At 42.4% G+C, this 19,022-nt stretch overlaps 1 protein-coding gene and 1 long non-coding RNA gene across 45 annotated transcripts; one reads left to right on the top strand and one right to left on the bottom strand.

The window, feature by feature from the left end:
• The first annotated feature begins 269 nt into the window (after nt 1-269).
• LOC125711574 (uncharacterized) lies at nt 270-5,511 on the top strand. Its single transcript, XR_007383048.1, has 3 exons — nt 270-473; nt 3,352-3,509; nt 5,259-5,511. It is a non-coding gene; the product is annotated as an uncharacterized LOC125711574 (long non-coding RNA).
• Nucleotides 3,017-18,715, bottom strand: LOC125711571 (uncharacterized). 44 transcript variants are annotated; one of them, XM_048980612.1, is made up of 10 exons: nt 18,181-18,715; nt 9,004-9,057; nt 4,768-5,323; nt 4,360-4,695; nt 4,216-4,311; nt 4,144-4,167; nt 4,048-4,095; nt 3,573-3,999; nt 3,368-3,442; nt 3,017-3,053 (listed from the first exon to the last, which is right to left on the bottom strand). In XM_048980612.1, exons 3-8 carry the CDS (start codon nt 4,870-4,872, stop codon nt 3,748-3,750), a joined length of 861 nt encoding a protein of 286 aa, XP_048836569.1. In that variant the 5' UTR covers nt 4,873-5,323; nt 9,004-9,057; nt 18,181-18,715; the 3' UTR covers nt 3,017-3,053; nt 3,368-3,442; nt 3,573-3,747. The 44 variants fall into 44 exon arrangements, with proteins under 44 accessions (XP_048836569.1, XP_048836579.1, XP_048836568.1 ...); XM_048980622.1 differs by having other exon boundaries at nt 4,048-4,311; nt 4,360-4,479; nt 4,552-4,599; nt 4,648-4,695; XM_048980611.1 differs by lacking the exon at nt 4,144-4,167 and having other exon boundaries at nt 4,192-4,311.
• Between the last annotated feature and the right edge of the window lie 307 nt (nt 18,716-19,022).

The raw sequence follows: 19,022 nt of genomic DNA, 5'->3' as shown, positions 1-19,022 counted from the left end.
AACATGACAGTACCAATTACGGTAACTTGATTTAAGGTGAAGTTATGGATTTCTGAGCGCATTTTCTGTTAACAGCCATATTCCTTGGGAAAAGACGATGTTACGTAACCCAGAGGCATCGATCTAGATTAATATTATGTTATCGTGTATGTAATATTGACGATAAACGTTTATTGACCTATATACGAACCACGTGATTACAACCAAGCAGCATTTTTGTGCGAGCAACTATAATTTGGCGTATTCATCCTATCGCGGGATATGCGAACCTGCAATTGGGAAAAACAGTAAACGTCTCATTGTTTTTAGCTACGCTTCAAGAAGAGTGCATGTGGATGATCTAATGCATTTTACGATCATCGTACGTGTATAATCGGGTATTAACGTGTGGGATTTACTCCAATGAAAACACACCTGCACTTGCGTAGGTGACTTCGCTACAGTCGTACGTGCGGAATTCGGCTTGTGTTTAGGTGGGTTTTACTCTGGATCTCACAGTCCATGCCTGTGGTGTGTAATTGTGGCTTTCGTGTGTCCTTGCATGTGTGAGCCTGTTAGGGACTGCTCGCAGCGTCTGACGTCTTACAGGTTCTCGGTAACAGAAGCCATGGCTGATGTTGTTGATGGAAAAGGACAGATATTATAAAACTGTTATAAACCTCAGTGCGTAAAGGGTTGGTAGTAGTCCAACCAGGAACTTTGCAAAAACGGTGTGGCACGTGAAACATTACTTAAGCGCATAGTCAAGCTCCCAGCGTTTTGAACAATTGAATTTCATAACGTAATTAATGTATAGCCTACACTGGTTTCAAAGATAAGTGAGTTACCATAAATCTCTTGTGTTGTTATGGGGCACAAACTCATGCTAACATCACAAGAGCCCCTGAAGTGAACACAGTATTTATTGTTTGTGAAATAAGTTCTTCAATACAGTAATACATACAATATAAATGCTGTAAATTTACTCTTTGCATACTGCTTTAAATCTACAATTCTACTGGAATGAAGGGTAAACAGCTGTGCATCGTCATACTGGCATAGGTGGACAATTCCGATCCACTCCAGGATTTTGTTTCAACCATCTTGGTAAGCATAAAGAGTCACAGAGTACTCAATGGGTTGGTTGAAACAAAATCGTGGTCCGGGCTTTTACTCTCTGGACCTGAACTGTCCACCTTTGCATACTGGATGGCATTTTTTTAAAAATCCACAGATTACTGCCATGCCAGTGGATATGTTTGCCTCTGAAAGTGACATGACTTTCAGAAAAAAAAGTTCTCTCATTTCAGGAAGGCGTGGGGACAGAGACTGCATATTAAGGGAACTTAGCGGTCCCCAATTACACACACGCACGCACGCATGCACGCACACACACAATAAAACCTATCTTCTTGATTTTTAGATATCTATGTGTAGTTTTGTACAATTTATTTCTATATTATTGTATTTACAAACTATATATATATATATATGTATATAGACCTATGAGACACTGCAGAATAGAACAGTTCTGACAAAGATTATAACAGTGAGCACGGAAGTGAAGAGAATAGCACATAGTAAAAATAACAAAAGTAAAACCAGTTTTTAAAATCACAAAGAGGAACTCATCACAGTACAAGGTTTTGTGAGCCTGAAGATTAGAGACAGTTTACTACATTGTCACTGGTTAACAGGCAAACGGCAGAGAGACCGGTGCACAGGATACAGATGGGAAGACATGGTCACTGGTACCAGGACATGTGGCTAGACCTGTATTTACACGGCACGTCTTGCAGCCTGCCCCCCCCCCCCCCCCGTATCCATTTCCCTTGCTCCTGATGCCTTGGCAGGACATTTTCAGTCTCGCTTCGGTGGCAGATACAAGCCAGTCTTCAGTCTGTAAGATGACAGGCAGGGTAGGAAATAAATATGATTTGCTGAAAAACGTAGTACCATTGCACCTTTACCTTGACTGAAAAGTGGCAGACTTGTTAAGTATATTAGGAATATGGCTGGAAACGGCACAAGTGTTAATATTGTGCCGCTATGTCAGCAGTTGTACTGACCGATTGCGTGTGACATTATTATATACATAGGTATTCTTAAACAATTCACTGCTACCAAAATCGCAGCAGCCAACTGTAGACAGCAAAGGCATTGAGTTTTTTGAATGAAGCTTTGGAAGCGTAAAAGGTGAGAGAACAGCAACAACAAAGAGACAGAAGAGGAACACTGTCTTAAGCTTCATCACAAGTCTCCAAGAGATGCGTTTATATGTGTGTTAGGAAGCAGGTGGTGTAGCGGTTAAGATGCTGACTTTGTAATGAATAGTCTGCAGGTTCCAGTCTCAGAAAGGGCGCTTCTGTTGACCTGATCAAGGTCCTTCTCAGGCAGTGTAGCATAAACAGCCGACCTATGACCTTTTAAGCTGCATAATTCACTGTGGATGGCAGCCGCTGCTACATAAATAACTATTAGCATTCCCACACTGGCTGGCTTTAAGAGTGTCAAAAGACACCGTGAAAACACTGAGTCAAAGGACCTACAAGAAGCTGCAGGTGGGTTTAATGAGAAAGACTGACTCTGACTGACTCACCTGTATAGGTCACATCAGTTCTCCGTTTTAGGGGCGTCTTTCCCTAAATGGCAAAAGGAGGTAGTAAGTAAGAAGAGCAACATCAGATTTGTTAAAATGAAGAGAGCCCAGTTCTCCAACAGAGAGAGCTCTCCCTGTCCTCATGGGTCTTGACCCAATGGCATGTTTCTGTTCCCCGACTGATGTCAGGAAAGTTTCCAGGCACGGGTGATGGGGGTGGGGGTCTAACACAGGGCCTAATGTGAAGGATGACTGACGATCCTCTCACCCTTGGAGATGATCAGGTTCTCGGCCTGTGCTTCTTCATCCCCAGGGGTCCTGAAGCAGAGATGTAGGGATTGGGGAATGGGGTGGGGTTGTGGAGTTTAGCATCCGACAGCTAAGGCTGAAACAGCAAACATTCTGATTTATCTGAGTGTCCGGGAAGGCTGGAGTTACCTGGGCTTCTGGTTCAAACTACAGCGACACCTTCGGCCTGGAAAACACACAGATTCTTTGAGAACGAGTCAAAGACGACAGCCTCCCCATGTGGCATCGTTTAGACCAGTGTTTCCCAACCCGGTCCTTGGGGAGCCACAGACAGTTCATGTGTTTTGCTCCCTGGGAGGGAGCAAAAATGAGGACCATCTGAGGGTCCCCGAGGACCGGGTTGGGAAACACTGGTCTAGACGATCGGCTGTAAAGTTCTGTAAGTTATTGTGTTTGCTGCTCTTCCTGGGTGACCATGCATTTCATGCCCTTAACTTCTAACCCTATCTGTGTCCTGGGAATAGCGGCAGGATGGCCTACTGAGGATGAGGAGGACGCCCAGGGCAAAGAGAATCACAGCGAACACCAGTCCTCCAATCCGAAGGCTTTCATAGTCTACAAGGAAACCGAAAGATAATCTTTGCATTACTGCTTGCGGACAGAGCTCCAGTTAACATCTCCTGTATGTATCATACCGTAATCATGAGACCAGAGCATAAATTCAGGCAAATATTCAAGGTCTTACCATAGTCAAATGGGTCTATGACCTTCTCATTGTTCTCTGCTTAACACGACAAAAACAAAAGACAAAATTCACAAATAAACAGGACATATTAGATCAATCAATCAAACAAACAATCAATTTTTATTTATAAAGCACAGTTTTAACCACTGACTTTACAAAGTGCTTTACAGACATTTTAAAAGAAGAAAAAGAAATTAAAATAAGCACATGAAAAAAAAACTAAGAAATACCACCCAAAATGCAGGACAATCCATGATCTCAGTAGGGGACCCCTCCCCCCTACCTCACGGGGGACTCTAGCCCCTACGTCATTGGAGACTCTAGCCCCTACCTCACAGGGGACTCTAGCCCCTACCTCACAGGGGACTCTAGCCCCTACCTCACGGGAGACTCTAGCCCCTACCTCACAGGGGACTCTAGCCCCTACCTCACGGGGGACTCTAGCCCCTTCGTCATTGGAGACTCTAGCCCCTACCTCACAGGGGACTCTAGCCCCTACCTCACGGGAGACTCTAGCCCCTACCTCACAGGGGACTCTAGCCCCTACCTCACAGGGGACTCTAGCCCCTACCTCACGGGAGACTCTAGCCCCTACCTCACAGGGGACTCTAGCCCCTACCTCACGGGGGACTCTAGCCCCTACCTCACGGGAGACTCTAGCCCCTACCTCACAGGGGACTCTAGCCCCTACCTCACGGGAGACTCTAGCCCCTACCTCACAGGGGACTCTAGCCCCTACCTCACGGGGGACTCTAGCCCCTTCGTCATTGGAGACTCTAGCCCCTACCTCACAGGGGACTCTAGCCCCTACCTCACGGGAGACTCTAGCCCCTACCTCACAGGGGACTCTAGCCCCTACCTCACAGGGGACTCTAGCCCCTACCTCACGGGAGACTCTAGCCCCTACCTCACAGGGGACTCTAGCCCCTACCTCACGGGGGACTCTAGCCCCTACATCATTGGAGACTCTAGCCCCTACCTCACAGGGGATTCTAGCCCCTACCTCACGGGAGACTCTAGCCCCTACCTCACAGGGGACTCTAGCCCCTACTTCATGGGAGACTCTAGCCCCTACCTCACAGGGGACTCTAGCCCCTACCTCACGGGAGACTCTAGCCCCTACCTCACGGGGGACTCTAGCCCCTACCCCACGGGGGACTCTAGCCCCTACCTCACGGGGGACTCTAGCCCCTACCTCACAGGGGACTCTAGCCCCTACCTCACGGGAGACTCTAGCCCCTACCTCACGGGAGAATCGAGCCCCTACCTCACGGGTGACACTACATCCATTTAGATCCATATTGACATCCTGCAGTTTTACGTTAATATACCAACCTGATTTGAATAGGCAGGTACATCACGTCCTCATTGGGTGTCAAAATGCAAATACCATAACAGGGAAAAGACTTAAAAGGCTGCACTCTTCCCACTCAGAAGATTGATACCATCGGTCCAAACTATGATGACGTGAACCTTATAGCAGCTTTACCTCCCAGTGTGTCACTGATACCTCGTACGCACACTGACAATTATTATTAATGATTTTTGTCATCGCCATCCTCGTCATCATCCCTCTTTCCCATTCTCTCTGCACCGCCTTCATCTTGTCATGCTACCCTGCTTCCATTGTCTTGTCTAAGCTGTCACTCTGCTGGTCTGTGATCCATCAATCTCTCAACCTCACAGAAGTCCTCCCCGAAGAAGAAGAAGAAGAAGGGAAAATCCAAACTTACCCTGTCCAGTGGTTTCACCTAAAGAGAGGGACAGAGATTGAAAGAGAGAAAGAGGGTTACATCAGTCAGGCCACTGCGATGATTCTGAGATGTCACTGTCTCATGTCTGTTATATCCCGATAACGCACAGCTTGTACAAAATTGATGAACTACATAGGCTCCTCTGCACTGCACGAAGCCACTGGCACCTGTGACAGAAATATTGACTAGAGGGAGACATATTTTTGTAATCAGCTTTGGAACATATTTTTATATTAATGCAATGGTACCTGTGCATTCGACAGCTAACACACAAGAATAAGCTGAAAGAGAATTGAGCGCTAACGCTAACATTATAAATATGTTCTGGAACTTTGTACTTGTTAGATGTCACAGGAAATGTAGGCTGAGGAACGAAAGTGTAAGTTTAGAGCAGTCAAAACAGGATAACCTTAAAAGGTTACAGCTGAGCGGGGGCTGCTTGCAGTTGGCCGGCCCCATGAGATAAAGATTGTACAAAGTACATGTGTGTCAAACTTATAGGTGCAAACTGTTTGTGTACCCCTAGAAAAGTTATGTCAACCAGAAAGGTCTTTGCGCACTACCACAGAGACATCCTCAGAGCTCAGAGCTCAGATAATAAAGCAAAGTCATATACTCAAGACATCAGCCTCAGACTTTCTACCGCACACCCCTCTGAGATTTGGCCATCCTGTGGCAATCCTCGTTATTCCAGTCAAGGCAAAAGCATTTTACCCTTGAGCAGCACAATTCATTACCTGGATTGTGTCTATAGGGCTGTCCGCAAAAACGCAGCATTTGTATGAACTAAAATGATACTCTGTTTCAGGTCTAATTACATGTCAAACTCAAGACATAACAACATGTAACAGACATGTGATGCAACAGCTACTTACAGGTACGTTTTGATTGCAACATAATTTCAAGTCAGGTACATCACGTGTATTAGATAGAATAATTGCTTCAACTGGTAAAATAAAATTGGGTAGTAGGTTGGATTAGGGTAGTGGCAGCACTGATGCCTCACACCTCTAGGCCCAAGATTTAAGTCTCTACCATGGTTCCATGTGTGTAGCGTTTGCATGCTCTTCTCCTACAGTCCAAAGACATGCTGAGGTTAACTGGAGTTACCAAATTACCCATAGGTGTGTGTGCCCTGTGATTGGCTGGCGCCCCGTCCTAGATTATTCCCTGCCTTGCACCCATAGGCTCTGGACCACCCCTGACCCAGAATAGGATAAGAGATAACAGAAAATGGGTGGAGACTGGCTAAGGAGTGAGCACTATAGCCCATACATGGCCCAGTATGTGTGGTGGTTTGCATGTTCTGGCAGTATTCGTGTGAACTTTTCTGCATGATATAAAAACATTCAGCTAGCTGTCTATGAAGGAGTGGTTGTATATGTGGATTTGTGTGACCTGAGATGGACTAGAAACCTAAACAGGGTTTACCCTCCTTATACTCTGTGCTTTCTGGAATGGCCTGCAGGCTTGCCATGACCTTGAAAAGGGTAGGACAGTTGTGAATGATGAATGGACATGATAAAACATGATAAAATATAGCAGAACAGACAGAGAAAATTATATGGAGGTAATTACACAGATGTTTATGTACATCCAATAAATCAAGCTTGACATATCTGCTTCAACCAAATCCTATCAATATATAATGCAGTCAAACTAGCAAGAATAGATCTGCTCATCAGAGACGACGAGCCTGTTTTGCTTTCGCTCTTTCTGTGTGGTCTTAAAAGCCTCCAGCAGGATGTAAACTGCTCCTTGTTTGACTTTTCCCAGATGTGTAAATATGGTCGTGTTTGTATCTATAATTTCAGCTCATTCTTGTAATCCCCACTCTCCGTATGTCCTTGATATTTAATTCAAGCTTTACCCCTGAAGGAATCAGACATGTGTCTTTGTGCTGCATGGGCGTTTCCGGCACCTTCCACAATCTTCTTTCTTTGGGCCCCGCCCCCCCACAAAGCACGATGACATCACGTACCGTCAGGGAGGAATCCTGGGAGTGGCACCATTAACTCATTTCCAAAATATATTTAAGACACAAAAATATAAATAAAATACTTGTTCTGCATTTTAAGCTGAGCTTCCGTTTACTAGAATTTTGCTTAAATGTAGCTTTTTTTATGGAATAACAGTAAGGACCTCTTTTGTCCTAAATGGCATGATTTAGGGCACCCCTGACCACCTAGTTGTGCCTAAGAATAATCACCCCTCCCCCCCTGGGACTGGACACTCTACCTTATTTTATATTTATTGTCAGCTAACTGACACTATATTTTTCCACCCTTTCTGCTGCTGCATTATTTATCATTGTTTACATACCCAATGCACTTTGCATATACACCCTTGAGTCCATCCTTCCTACTTAGCACCACCCTTTGTTTTTTGCCCTGTAAACCACCGTCAAAACTCTCCTCTTGTCACTTGCTGTCTGTCGGTCGTGCCGTGGGAGTGCTATTTTGTGCCACTGTACGCCTGCGTGCGAGTTGCATAGTAATAAAGCTCATTTTGATTTCACTGGATTTCTTGACTAAGTCACCCTTCTGTTTTTGTTGCGGTTTCTTTGTTTGCCGTCACTGTTTGGTGTCAGACTGAGACACAATGACGAGAAAAGAAGATGAAAAGGTCCTCATGCGACGAAAACAAGACGCGCTTCAAGCCTATTCTGAAAGATATTATTGTTAGTGAGAAAGACGGGCTATAGCAAGGCCAGGAATAAAACCTCTCATCTTGGCTGTAAACGGAATACGGATGTCGGCATCCTTTCCCATCCGTCTCTTCTAACTCTATTTTGCCCGCTCAGTGAATCCCTTTTGTCCTCTTGCTGTCAGCCTGACTCCTCCAGCCGTTTGCACAATGTATAACTCTGGTTCCTCCTGCCCTACTTTCTGTTTTGCACAATTTGGCCTGCATTTAATTTAGCCTGCATTTTTATTTTTTTAACTACACACAGATAGCAAAAACACGATAGCGAGAGCTCTATTGTTAGACTTTGTATACGCGGGCTAAATTGTGCCCGTTAACATGCAGTCATACCAGACGGTAAGAATAATAGAAGAGAATCAATCAAAAATAACAGTGAAAGAAAAAGTTATAAGCCAGAGATGTGTACAAAGAAAGAATATAGGACGATCAGACAATTAATGTAAAGACTGGGTGATCATCTGTGGGATTTTATTGCTCATTCAGTGTCGATACAGACGTTCCATATGCAGTGAATCGTATGCAGTGAATCATATGCAGTGAATCAGTTAGCTTTTGTTCCTCGCTAATCCAAGTGCATTATATGCTGGGCATCTTTTGGAAGCGCTTCAATGTCTGTGCATAGCTGTCCTGTTGAGTCGTGGCTTTTTATATCTTAGCTATTACCTGTCTGTAGCGTCACTAATTCCCCGTGGCCTACATTTCATTACTGTTTTTGAAAAGATTTCCAGTGAATCAAATTGCGATCGCGGGACCAGTGTCAAGACTCCCTCATCGCACGCGGGTAAACAAGCGTGCACACAAACACACAGACGAAGGACAAACATCTGACACACACACATGGCCAGTGTTACCGAAACCCCACATGCTAACAGCAGAGCCATTAACCCTGAAACCCATCCGCATGGTGTCACCCCCCCCCCCCCATTTTTCTCCTCTTCATAAACGCTGGAGGTGGCAGTGACGGCACTTACCAGTGACATACACTAGGAGCCAACAGAGGAAGAGCAGAACGGTTTCCATGGCAACTGCCAAGATACAAAAAGAGTAAAATCAGAGGGTCAATTTTACCAATTCATACACACACCACATACTGTACAAACACATGCATGCGTACAGAAAAAAAGCACGGAGTGTTAGCAGTAACATGACACATCTATCAGTCTCATTTGTCTCATTTTTTTCTGGAATGTTCCTGTTTCCCAGCAGACATGACGCATGCCTGGTGTAATTCTACCTTGGTCAGATATTCTTGGTGTACTCAGTTCTGCCCTGGAGTAGTTCATTCTAAATACTCACAAACACACCAGTTCTAGTTTACCAGCTTAACCATGATCCCTCCTTAATTATGTATTGTAGACCAGAACATAGACCTATTTATTTACTTTTACTTTTTTTTGTTGATTTATGTTTGTGCGTGGTGATAAACAACCAGCAATCGTACGATTTACATGGTACCAACTGACAGATCTGGATTAAGACAGTTGGACCTAAAATGGCTTCTGTCTCCTCGTCACATAAAAAGATACCCTGTCTGTTCACTAGACATCTTTGTACAAGATCCCATTTATTGATTTTAACCCCCCCCTTTCAAAACCTGGGATCAATAGCGGGGTAAAATCGGGGTTTTACGTTTGCTTACATTTGCAAACCAGGCAACGTTGCTCTTCCCTCCCCCTCAACTCTACTGCACTCAAGGAGAAAAATCCAAGAAGTTGCAAAAAGAAGGTCGTCTCACGCAAAACACATCACAGGATTGAGACCAACTGCTACTCAGTTTATCATTAAAAAAAAAATCTTAAAGGGGTAGCGAGGCATTTTTTTGGCTGTAGTATGTGAATGCAATTATGTTTAAAACAATGACAATTTGTGCAATATGTAGCAATCATGATATATCAGGAATTACAATCATGAGCGAAAATGCATATTATTACGATTTCCACCTCAGCTTGTTCCAACCCACTGCTTATTCTTGTTTCGGGAAAATGGAGCCCCCTCGTGCATGCATTGCATATTTGATGGCAGTTGTAACTATTTTTAACAGTAAGAGAGTCATTTAGCAAGAAAGCAAGTCTAGACACACTGTAACCTCGACGGTCTGCCTCAGATGAGGCTTCAAGTCTACAAATATGATAGATGTTCGCTTCCTCATATTTCTGAAGCTATTTTCACCAGCCCAGTTCTCTTTGTGTCACTGTGGATTCAATAAAGTTTTAATCGTGTGTCCAAAACATCGAGCCTTAGGCTACAATAGAATCAATGATCAATTTAATGTCTTTGTCTAAAACCTGAAGGTTAAAAACTGGCCAAAGGTAACTACACTTCACTGCATGATAATGTTGTTTGTATTCAAGTTTTTAGAATAATAATATGATTAACAATAATCACTTATGATGGTGTTCTGATTTTAAAAAAGTAGACACTGTGCAAGCATACCGGTCCTCACTGTTACAATGTGATTTAGTCTAACAAAATTATGGTCTTTAAGATGCATTTTTTTCAGTTTGTGTTTGCCTCCTGATCTTGAAAATCAAATGAGTGACAATATGCACTCTAAATATTAACCACAGTAAACACTTCTAAATTAATCAAAGATAGTCAGAGTGAAACCCATCAAATCTGCTTCTACGTCTGCTACAATTCAAAAGCAATCTACTCTCTGTCAGCTGAACAGAGTCAAGAGCAATTTGGGTCTCTAGTCAGATAACTTATCGGTTTTCAGGGAGGACATTTCAAAATGTTTCCCACACAGCGCCACCTTGAGTACAGCAATGTTATTACAACCTAGGATGTATCTTCTGCTGTGCCCAGTGGCTCTCAGTAAAAATGGCTTCCTGTGAATATTTATCTATCATCTGCTGACTAGGGGAGGGATACTTTCAAAATCCTCTTCTTTCTGCACAATAATATTATTGTAATTTTGTTTTGGCTGCCAACAAATCTTTAATCCATTGTTTCAGGAGTCACGTAGCTGCTTGTCTACGCAAAGATAATTTTATAGCTCCTTTCTTTTCCCTTCAGAATGATTGCGTGTTAAGTCACTGAGCATGCTCAGCCCTCATGGGCTCACCGCAACCATTTCAAATCTACACAGCACTAAAAATGGGTTCCCATTATCTGTGCTCCTCTCAATCTGCACTAAAGTAGGGCGTCCTTGTTTTGATAGTCGTGCTGTCTACACACAAGCCACTCTGGATCAACCGCCCACCCCTCCCCAGGGGCCGTGCTTCGGCGGGGTGCTTGCAGATATCTGCCGAAGATTATCTCCTCCATCCTCAAGGCCGGAGCCACAAATCCCAACTGGGCAGAAATTCCATTAAAACTGACACCAAGGAACTCTCACTGCAATAAGTTCCCATTCTTGTCCCTTGACTCCCACATACACCCTCCTCCCCAAAAATCTGTCACCCCCGCCTCACTCCCCCAGGCCTGACCCTTCTGATCTACTTAGCTTGAAAGCATATCTTTATCTATGTGGCTTTAAGGTTAAAAATAGAGGGAAGAAAGCGATTGCGACAAGAAGGCCCTCTTAGCAAATTTATACGCTACCCCTTAACCGACATCCCATAATAATGCTTTTTCTGAGGTAGCAGCATGAGATAAATGCGGTGCTCCTCATGTATGCCCTGATATCTATGGGTCCGCACCAAGCAGGAGGAGTAAAAGACAGGAGGCCGTGTTTTAGATATTGAATTCTTTGCACGTTCATTCGTCTCCTGCCTACACAGTCCCGACCATCAGCTTTCTTAGTCATATGACAGCACGGACCTTGAGGACAGAAGTGGAGCACATAACATCATGTGACACTGAGATTTGGCGTGTTTCATAATTCTGTCAGTCAAGCCGGGCTTGAGGGAGCTGGCTACCTGCCACCGCGTCCCACGAACAATGACGGCACTGAAGGCAGCTATGACACTCATATTTTTTAATAGAGCTACGCTGTCATGATACTGGAGTGTAAAAAGGCAGCACATGGCTGAAAAAAAAAAACATAAACATTTTGTGCAGATTATGTAAGAGTTTGGTGCGGCAACACACAGGGAACACAAGCAAGATGGCATGCCATATTTGTTACCTTCACGGGAGGAATGCAGAAAATCTCATGTGATGAAAAATCCAATTAGCAAAATATATGTATATTAAATCTGCCTTCTTTAATGCTTACTTGTAATTTTAATATATTGTGATATATATAATGCAAAATTATACATTTAGATCATTTTCATTTCTTTCTTAACAGTAGGGTGAGTATTCTGAAAATTGGGACACCTGGCAAAATGGGACAGATGATGCATTTGTGTAATACTTAATTTTCTCTTCAAGGGGCGTTAATGTACTTATCAAGTTAGGATTCAGAACACTGAGATGATTTTCTCAGAAAGCAAATTTTCAGAAAGTGTTCCATTCTAACAATACTCGCCCTAAAAGTAATATTCCATACCGCCTAATCCTTTCTGTGCACACAGTAACGACTGAGATTATTTCAATCTCCTATCAATTCTATAAACAAAAAACCTTTTTATACAAAAAAAGTGCTCAATGGAAATGACAGTTTTTGATGCATCAAAACACGTTTAAAAAAACGACAGATGTATGTGCACAAAAGTAAAATAGCATTTGAAAAAGAGAATAAACAGTAATCACATTAAGAAACATGACTGTGCATACAAATTGTAGTGTTATTGAATTTTGTTTAATGTAGTAAAGGGAGAGATTAGGCAGACTGGCAGATACATCATGCACTGCAACTCACTGTTTAAACTAATAGGAATCAACGAAAGAATCACGGGAAGCAGATTAAATCGATCAGTGATTGATGGAACATAACACTAGATACAGAGCCCCCCCAAGAAATACTTAAAGGATCTTTGTGACATGGTAAATAACGAGAACAGCCCCCCTTCAATTTAGCAGGTAATGTGATACAACTCAGTGTATTACTTTGCGCTAATTCACTTCAATATAAGCAACCACATAAAGTGCCCCCATTATCTCTATCAATTCAGCTGCGAGCCCTGAAAAACGTCAGATCTTTAAAATGTTTCCCAACAGCAATCCCCCCAAACGGAGAGAGAAAGCATGTGCGTGTCACCGGAAGTGGCACAAAAAAACAAAGCAGCTGCAGGGCGTTTCGCGAGAGGCGTGCAGACCGGCTACTCGCTTCACGTGCAGCGATAGACAGACACAGAGTGAAAAAGGAAAAGGAAAGATCCAAGACTCAGTTACCAGCGCAATATCCATTATGAAAAGCGTGTTTACCGTGCTAAATCAGATTTTATGACCCAGCATCATCTTCTCTCTTTCTTCCATAGCGCAAGTGAAAAAAGCGGGAGAAGCTGATAAAGAAACTGTGTAAAACATTCAGGAAATGTGAGGACCGGGGGTTATATTACTAAGAAGCTTTCAATCACTAACTTTTCTCTACTTTAAAATCAAAGAGATCGCGCTGTCCTTTGATGAGCAGGATTCTGATTATGCAGTTGCTGATATTAACCTTAGATTTCCATTAGAACCCGACAAAGGCATAATGTGTTGATTTTCGCACCCATTAATCTCGGGCGTGTAACTTTGGATAGGTATAACCCACATACAGGAATCACCTGTCTCTGCAATCGAGAGAACTTATTCGATCCGGTCATCTAAGTTGCAACGAGGGTGCAACGAGGCGTACAGTATATTTTAAAGTTCTTCCACCCAAAACGCATGCCAGACAGCAAAGCGCATATTCGCTTCCGGAATGATCCAAGCGCTACAAACTACCGTCAGAACAGTAAATATAATCAAAACGAACGTATGTTACTCCTAAAAGTATTTGTTTTAGGATTTCGTGTGCATTGTTTGTTTTTGTATGTTTGTGGGTGGTCGTATGTGTATGATTTTGTTTGTGTGTGTGTGCGTGTGTGTGTATACTGTATAAATGTCTTTCAGATGTTATAAAGTAATTTAACAAATTCTATAAAAGCATACATTGTTACCAAATGGATACAAAATCAAAGATATTCATTTCCACCTGGCACTAACCATGTATTCTTTGACAATACGAAGCCATAAAAAGGTCCCCAGTAAACCCCACATTCACCACACCATACAGACTCTAACCTCAACATTTATAAGATATTTGTAGTACCAGCAAATGTTGATGAGACTAGAAATTGAGAAATTCAAATGGGTGCAAGTAGTTTTTCCTCATAAAAAGGATTATATTAAGATTGTGTCAGCATACTTAGCGTCCGACCCTAAGTAACCTAACAAAATACGAATCTTTTGACAATTTTAGTTTTTTGACTGCAGTCACAGATTTTAATAAAATTGACTTTCCCCTTGTAGGGACCAAAAAAAAAAATGGTCCCCACAATATCAAAATAGGCTTTATCACATTGTGGGGACATTTGGTCTACGCAATGTAATATATACATGACACACATACACACAGACACACACGCATGCACACATTTGTCACAGTTGCATTAGTGGCTCCATTAACACGATGGTAAATGTAATTCCTATTGATTTGTTTTTTTTCCATAAATCCAGAAGTCCAACAGAATTAAATATTCAGCAGTACATGCATAATTCATTCGTCCATATTCTATACCCGCTTGTCCAGGGTCCATCGTGGACACTACAGGCACAAGGCGGGGAATAACCCAGGATGGGGCACCAACCCATCACATGGTACACTCACCATTTACACAGATGGGCAATTTGGCAAGTCCAGGTCACCTTGGTGTATTTTTCGTCTGGGGCGGGGGGGGGGGGGGGGGATCTGAGAACCCAAAGGAAACCGCCATACAACACAGGGAGAACATACATCCCCAAAGACGGAGCCATGGCAGAGACTCAAACCTTGCTCCTACAGGTTGGCGGTAGCAGTACTAGCTACTGTGCTTGTCACATAACCGTCGAGGTTGAATTAAGAACATCGACCCAAAAAACACAAACATATGCCTCACAAAAATAATATAGGCCTGTAAAATCTGAAGTGCAGGATTACATTCCTACTGACACATCCGTCCATTTTAAGAAAGTGTTGGCATTCGGGGTTATGGGGTTGTGGACCTTCTCCTGCAAAGAATGCAAAGTAACGTGCTCCACAGGACGCCCTGCCTGTCACCGGGTCCTCCACACACCGAATCACACCTGGAGAGTTTTTTTTTTTGCAGTCAACAAATCACCCGAACAGCATGCCATTGGACTGTGGGAGGTAACTAGGCTACATGGGGAGGCAGGGAACAGAAAGAGCTGCTGCCTGCTTCAAACTTAAAACCCTGCAGCTATGAAGTAACCTACCTGCAGGTGACTCACCCTGCCCATCCCATCCTCATTAATTCAACCACAATGACGTTCATTTATGCAGTCACTCGACATTTCTCTTTCTCTCGTAAAACTTAAACCTCCAAAAAGGTTTTATAGACTTTACCCGTAAGTCATTCAAAGCTCAGCGACACGTCTGGTGCCACTACGGCGTTCTTATCCGCTAAAAAGCAATAATCCGGGGATTCATGTGAAGTGCAGAGGTGATACTGTAATTTATCAGGTTTTCTTCAACACTCCCAAATTCAATTGAATTCAATCATCGGTAAAAAAAAAAAAAAAGACAAAAGAAAGAGGTGAACTATGGCGAGAAAAGGCGACATGCATGAGGAACACAGTTTAACACGTCACGCCTGACATCAAATGAGGATTACATCAGTCCTCAGCTGGCAGGGTTAACATCTTAAGAACCGCTTTTCATGGGCAGTGGTACGCGATTCAAATCTAGGTACACAGACCACTGTCACCAACAGTGAAAGACAGCCAATTTAAAGCAGCTATTTAGAAAGGACCTGTTACAAAGCAAGAGCTGGCAGTGGTCACTGTTGGGCACAGGGCCTGGGGCACTGCCCACGGCGAGAGCGTCTGTTCAGTGTGTCATTGTCTCACCTACAAGGGTTGCAAGGGGAGGCTGGATTTTTTATTTTTTTTGGCATGCTTACGTTCTCGCACTTCTGCTGGTTTCGTCATTCTCATATATCTACTGGCCATATTGTCTCACTGCTTCCGTCTGTTCTTGCTCCTCCCTGTAAAAATGCTTCATGTTTATCTGCATCGCATTAACAAATTGCAACAAATGTTGAGAGCCCACTAATGAGTGCATTGCAGTAGCATGACGTGGGAATGTTTATTTGGCCACTGAATGCATGTCAGTTATTTCAGTACAGATTAATATAAGCAACTAGCAAAAGTCATTCAAGGAACATCTTGTAAATATAGGTTAAAGCTAACTGAAGATTCTTTTCCTTTTTCTCGTCATATTGTTTTCTGAAAACTCAAAAATGAAAATGAAATAAATAAAGATAGAACATGATCATAGACGCTAAATTATTTTCTGGGGCAAACCCCAGACTAGCATCCTTAGACTAAAAGGAACGGTGAGTAACCATGACAACGAGGCGTGCAGGGCGGGCGCCCTGGCAGACGTGCTGGTGCCTTCTCCCGTACTCCAGGGTGTTTCCATAGCAACTCCTCCAGTCAGGTGACTTCCACTATCAGTGCCAAATGGCTCACAACCTTGTTATTATTTTTAATCGAGGGCGGCGATGAATTTTTATTACAGTCAAATAACACAGGGACATCTATAACATTTCCTATGTGATAATTTGCTCATACTATTCCTAAAAATGTAGTAGTAATAATAATAATCAATACGTCTTATTAAAAATAAATGTAAATAGTAGTAACGATAAAGTAAAGTAATAGAGACACGCATGTAAGCCATTTGGTGAACCCCCATGAGACAAGAGAAGACGTCATGATGGAAAAAAGAAGGGGTGGAATTGTAGGTAATAACATTCTGCCTATATAATACATGAGTAATATTCTGAGGATTGAACTGAACTCTGTTATGTTAAATGACGAAGGAAACACTTCTGACTACTCGCACGCAAATAGTTGTTCTTTGCGCCCCGCGCGGCTCCCTATCTTTGCTGAAGCCGTATTCCTGCATTCCGTTACAGATAGGGACTTAGATATGAAATAAAACCTTTCAGCTACATTCACCATATAACATGCTTGCGTCTTTTTATATGTGCAACTATTCAAATGTACACTTCACAGTATTCTTGATTGATCTTAGAATGCAGTCTGTGAAAAAGCATTTAAATTGTTGTTCCTATTAACATCTATTGCTATATTGAACAATTTAAACCGAAAATATGGATACGAATTAATTGATGTGACGTCTGAGCAGTTCGTGCGTATTTGATTCGGCAGAGACAAATTTCACCTCACGTTCAATGGTCGCCATCTCCTTGTCTTTCCATGGCACTTTCTGTCTACGAGCATATCTCAAGCGTCACGTTCCATACCTGTAGATTCTTATAGATTTCAGCGCCACGTTGTTTACATACCCAAAGTACCAGTGACATGAGAGACCTCTTTAACTGACACATCGGCAACATTCCATAGCTTAAATTTATGAGGCTTTCGTGTACATGACAGTATAAAGAGCAAATGTATGTTAAATAATCATTCGGATAGTTATTGTGTGGAAGTCAAAGAAATGTAAGCAACTTAAACCTCCCACCCCCAACAAAGACTCAAATTCAGACAGCATCGCTTCTTTACAAAAAAAGGCAGTGCAATACAATGCGGACACACCCTCGTTCTACGCACAAACCCCACGATTCACAGCAAGTGCCCTAAAGTCAAAAACTTCTCTTTGATATATTTTAATTCCCAAGGAGCAATGAATTTGCAGCATGGAATACAATTATTCAAACCGTAATAGAAACCGCTATGTCTTTGTTGATAAACTTGAGCTTTGCATGCATCACGATCAATTACATTTGCTCTAAACGTAGATGCATTGAATAAATTTGCATTGACGTTGTTCCGCTAACCATCCCTTGTATATTTACTAAACAATTCAGCCCTGGTTCCTTCCACACTATGAGGCGGCACGAAGGTGGTTCGCTATGATGAACAATCAACATCTTTCTACTACTCCCGTCTACTCACTATAGACACACGCACCTACTACACGGAAAAACTACGTGCGCATTAAACGACTTTTTCATTCAAAACACCATCAGTGCAACACAAAAAGCGTCCCTTATAAACTGCATTTGCTTAAATTAAACAAAATACGAAATGAAAACTTATTTTCTTACCTTTCATTCGCCTTGATATTACACGGGCGTAAAAACTATATCAAAACTGAGAGTTAATTAAATGAATGTTAATAGCTACAGCACTGCTTTTTAAAACTAATTTAGTATTTAATCTTCCCGGTATTCTCTGTATACTGTGCTATCCACGCCCTACTCTTCAGAAGTTGTCTATCTAGGTTGGATTCTCAGAGAAAAAGAAAAATACACGTGGGTGTCCTTCTCCAAATTAAATGCAAATCAGATGTCTTTCTTTTTTTGACAATCGATAAAAAAAGTTGCGTCTTTAAAACGGTTCAGAACGGAGCCTTCTAAACACGCGTCCCTCTTCCGCTGCGTTAACGCCTTTCTTTGAGCGCCTTTGCCCGTCTCTCGCTCGCTCATAGTTAATGCCCGCCTCACCAACTGATGGACATCAGAGGTCATCGGTGCAAGGGTAGGTAATCGCGCATTTGGCTTTGGGGTTGAGGCAACAGGCAACCCAGTGTTTTATCTCTACTATCTCTATAATAATAATAATAATAATAATAATATATATATATATATATAGAAGGATGATAATAATGATTATTTAGGTCTGTGTGTTCCATAACGTAAATAATTGCAATTATATTTCATTAGTCCAAAGCACCCAAACCAGTAGACCTTTGTACAGATGAAAAGAGTACATGGAAATGTATGGTAATACATTGTCCTTTCACGCATTCTATTAATATAATTTTCATTTTTGTTTAATATGCTTATTATTTAGAAAGTCATATAATATTAATACATAAACCATTAGTGTGACTGCATAGATAGTTTTCTGATTCTTTGCCTATACCTTAATTTCCTTCTCACAACCT

Source organism: Brienomyrus brachyistius, chromosome 17, assembly GCF_023856365.1.
Source record: "Brienomyrus brachyistius isolate T26 chromosome 17, BBRACH_0.4, whole genome shotgun sequence".
NCBI lineage: Eukaryota > Metazoa > Chordata > Actinopteri > Osteoglossiformes > Mormyridae > Brienomyrus > Brienomyrus brachyistius.
This window is presented reverse-complemented; position numbering and strand designations above follow the sequence as displayed.

Excerpts from the sequence above, each read along its gene's own strand:
- LOC125711571 (XM_048980591.1), bottom strand. The coding sequence starts at position 4,872 with ATGGATCTAAATGGATGTAGTGTCACCCGTGAGGTAGGGGCTCGATTC. Across the intron at positions 4,312-4,359 it reads GGGCTAGAGTCCCCTGTGAG|GTAGGGGCTAGAGTCCCCTG; the intron begins GTAGGGGCTAGA and ends GTCCCCCGTGAG. Across the intron at positions 4,000-4,047 it reads GGGCTAGAGTCCCCTGTGAG|GTAGGGGCTAGAGTCCCCTG; the intron begins GTAGGGGCTAGA and ends GTCCCCCGTGAG.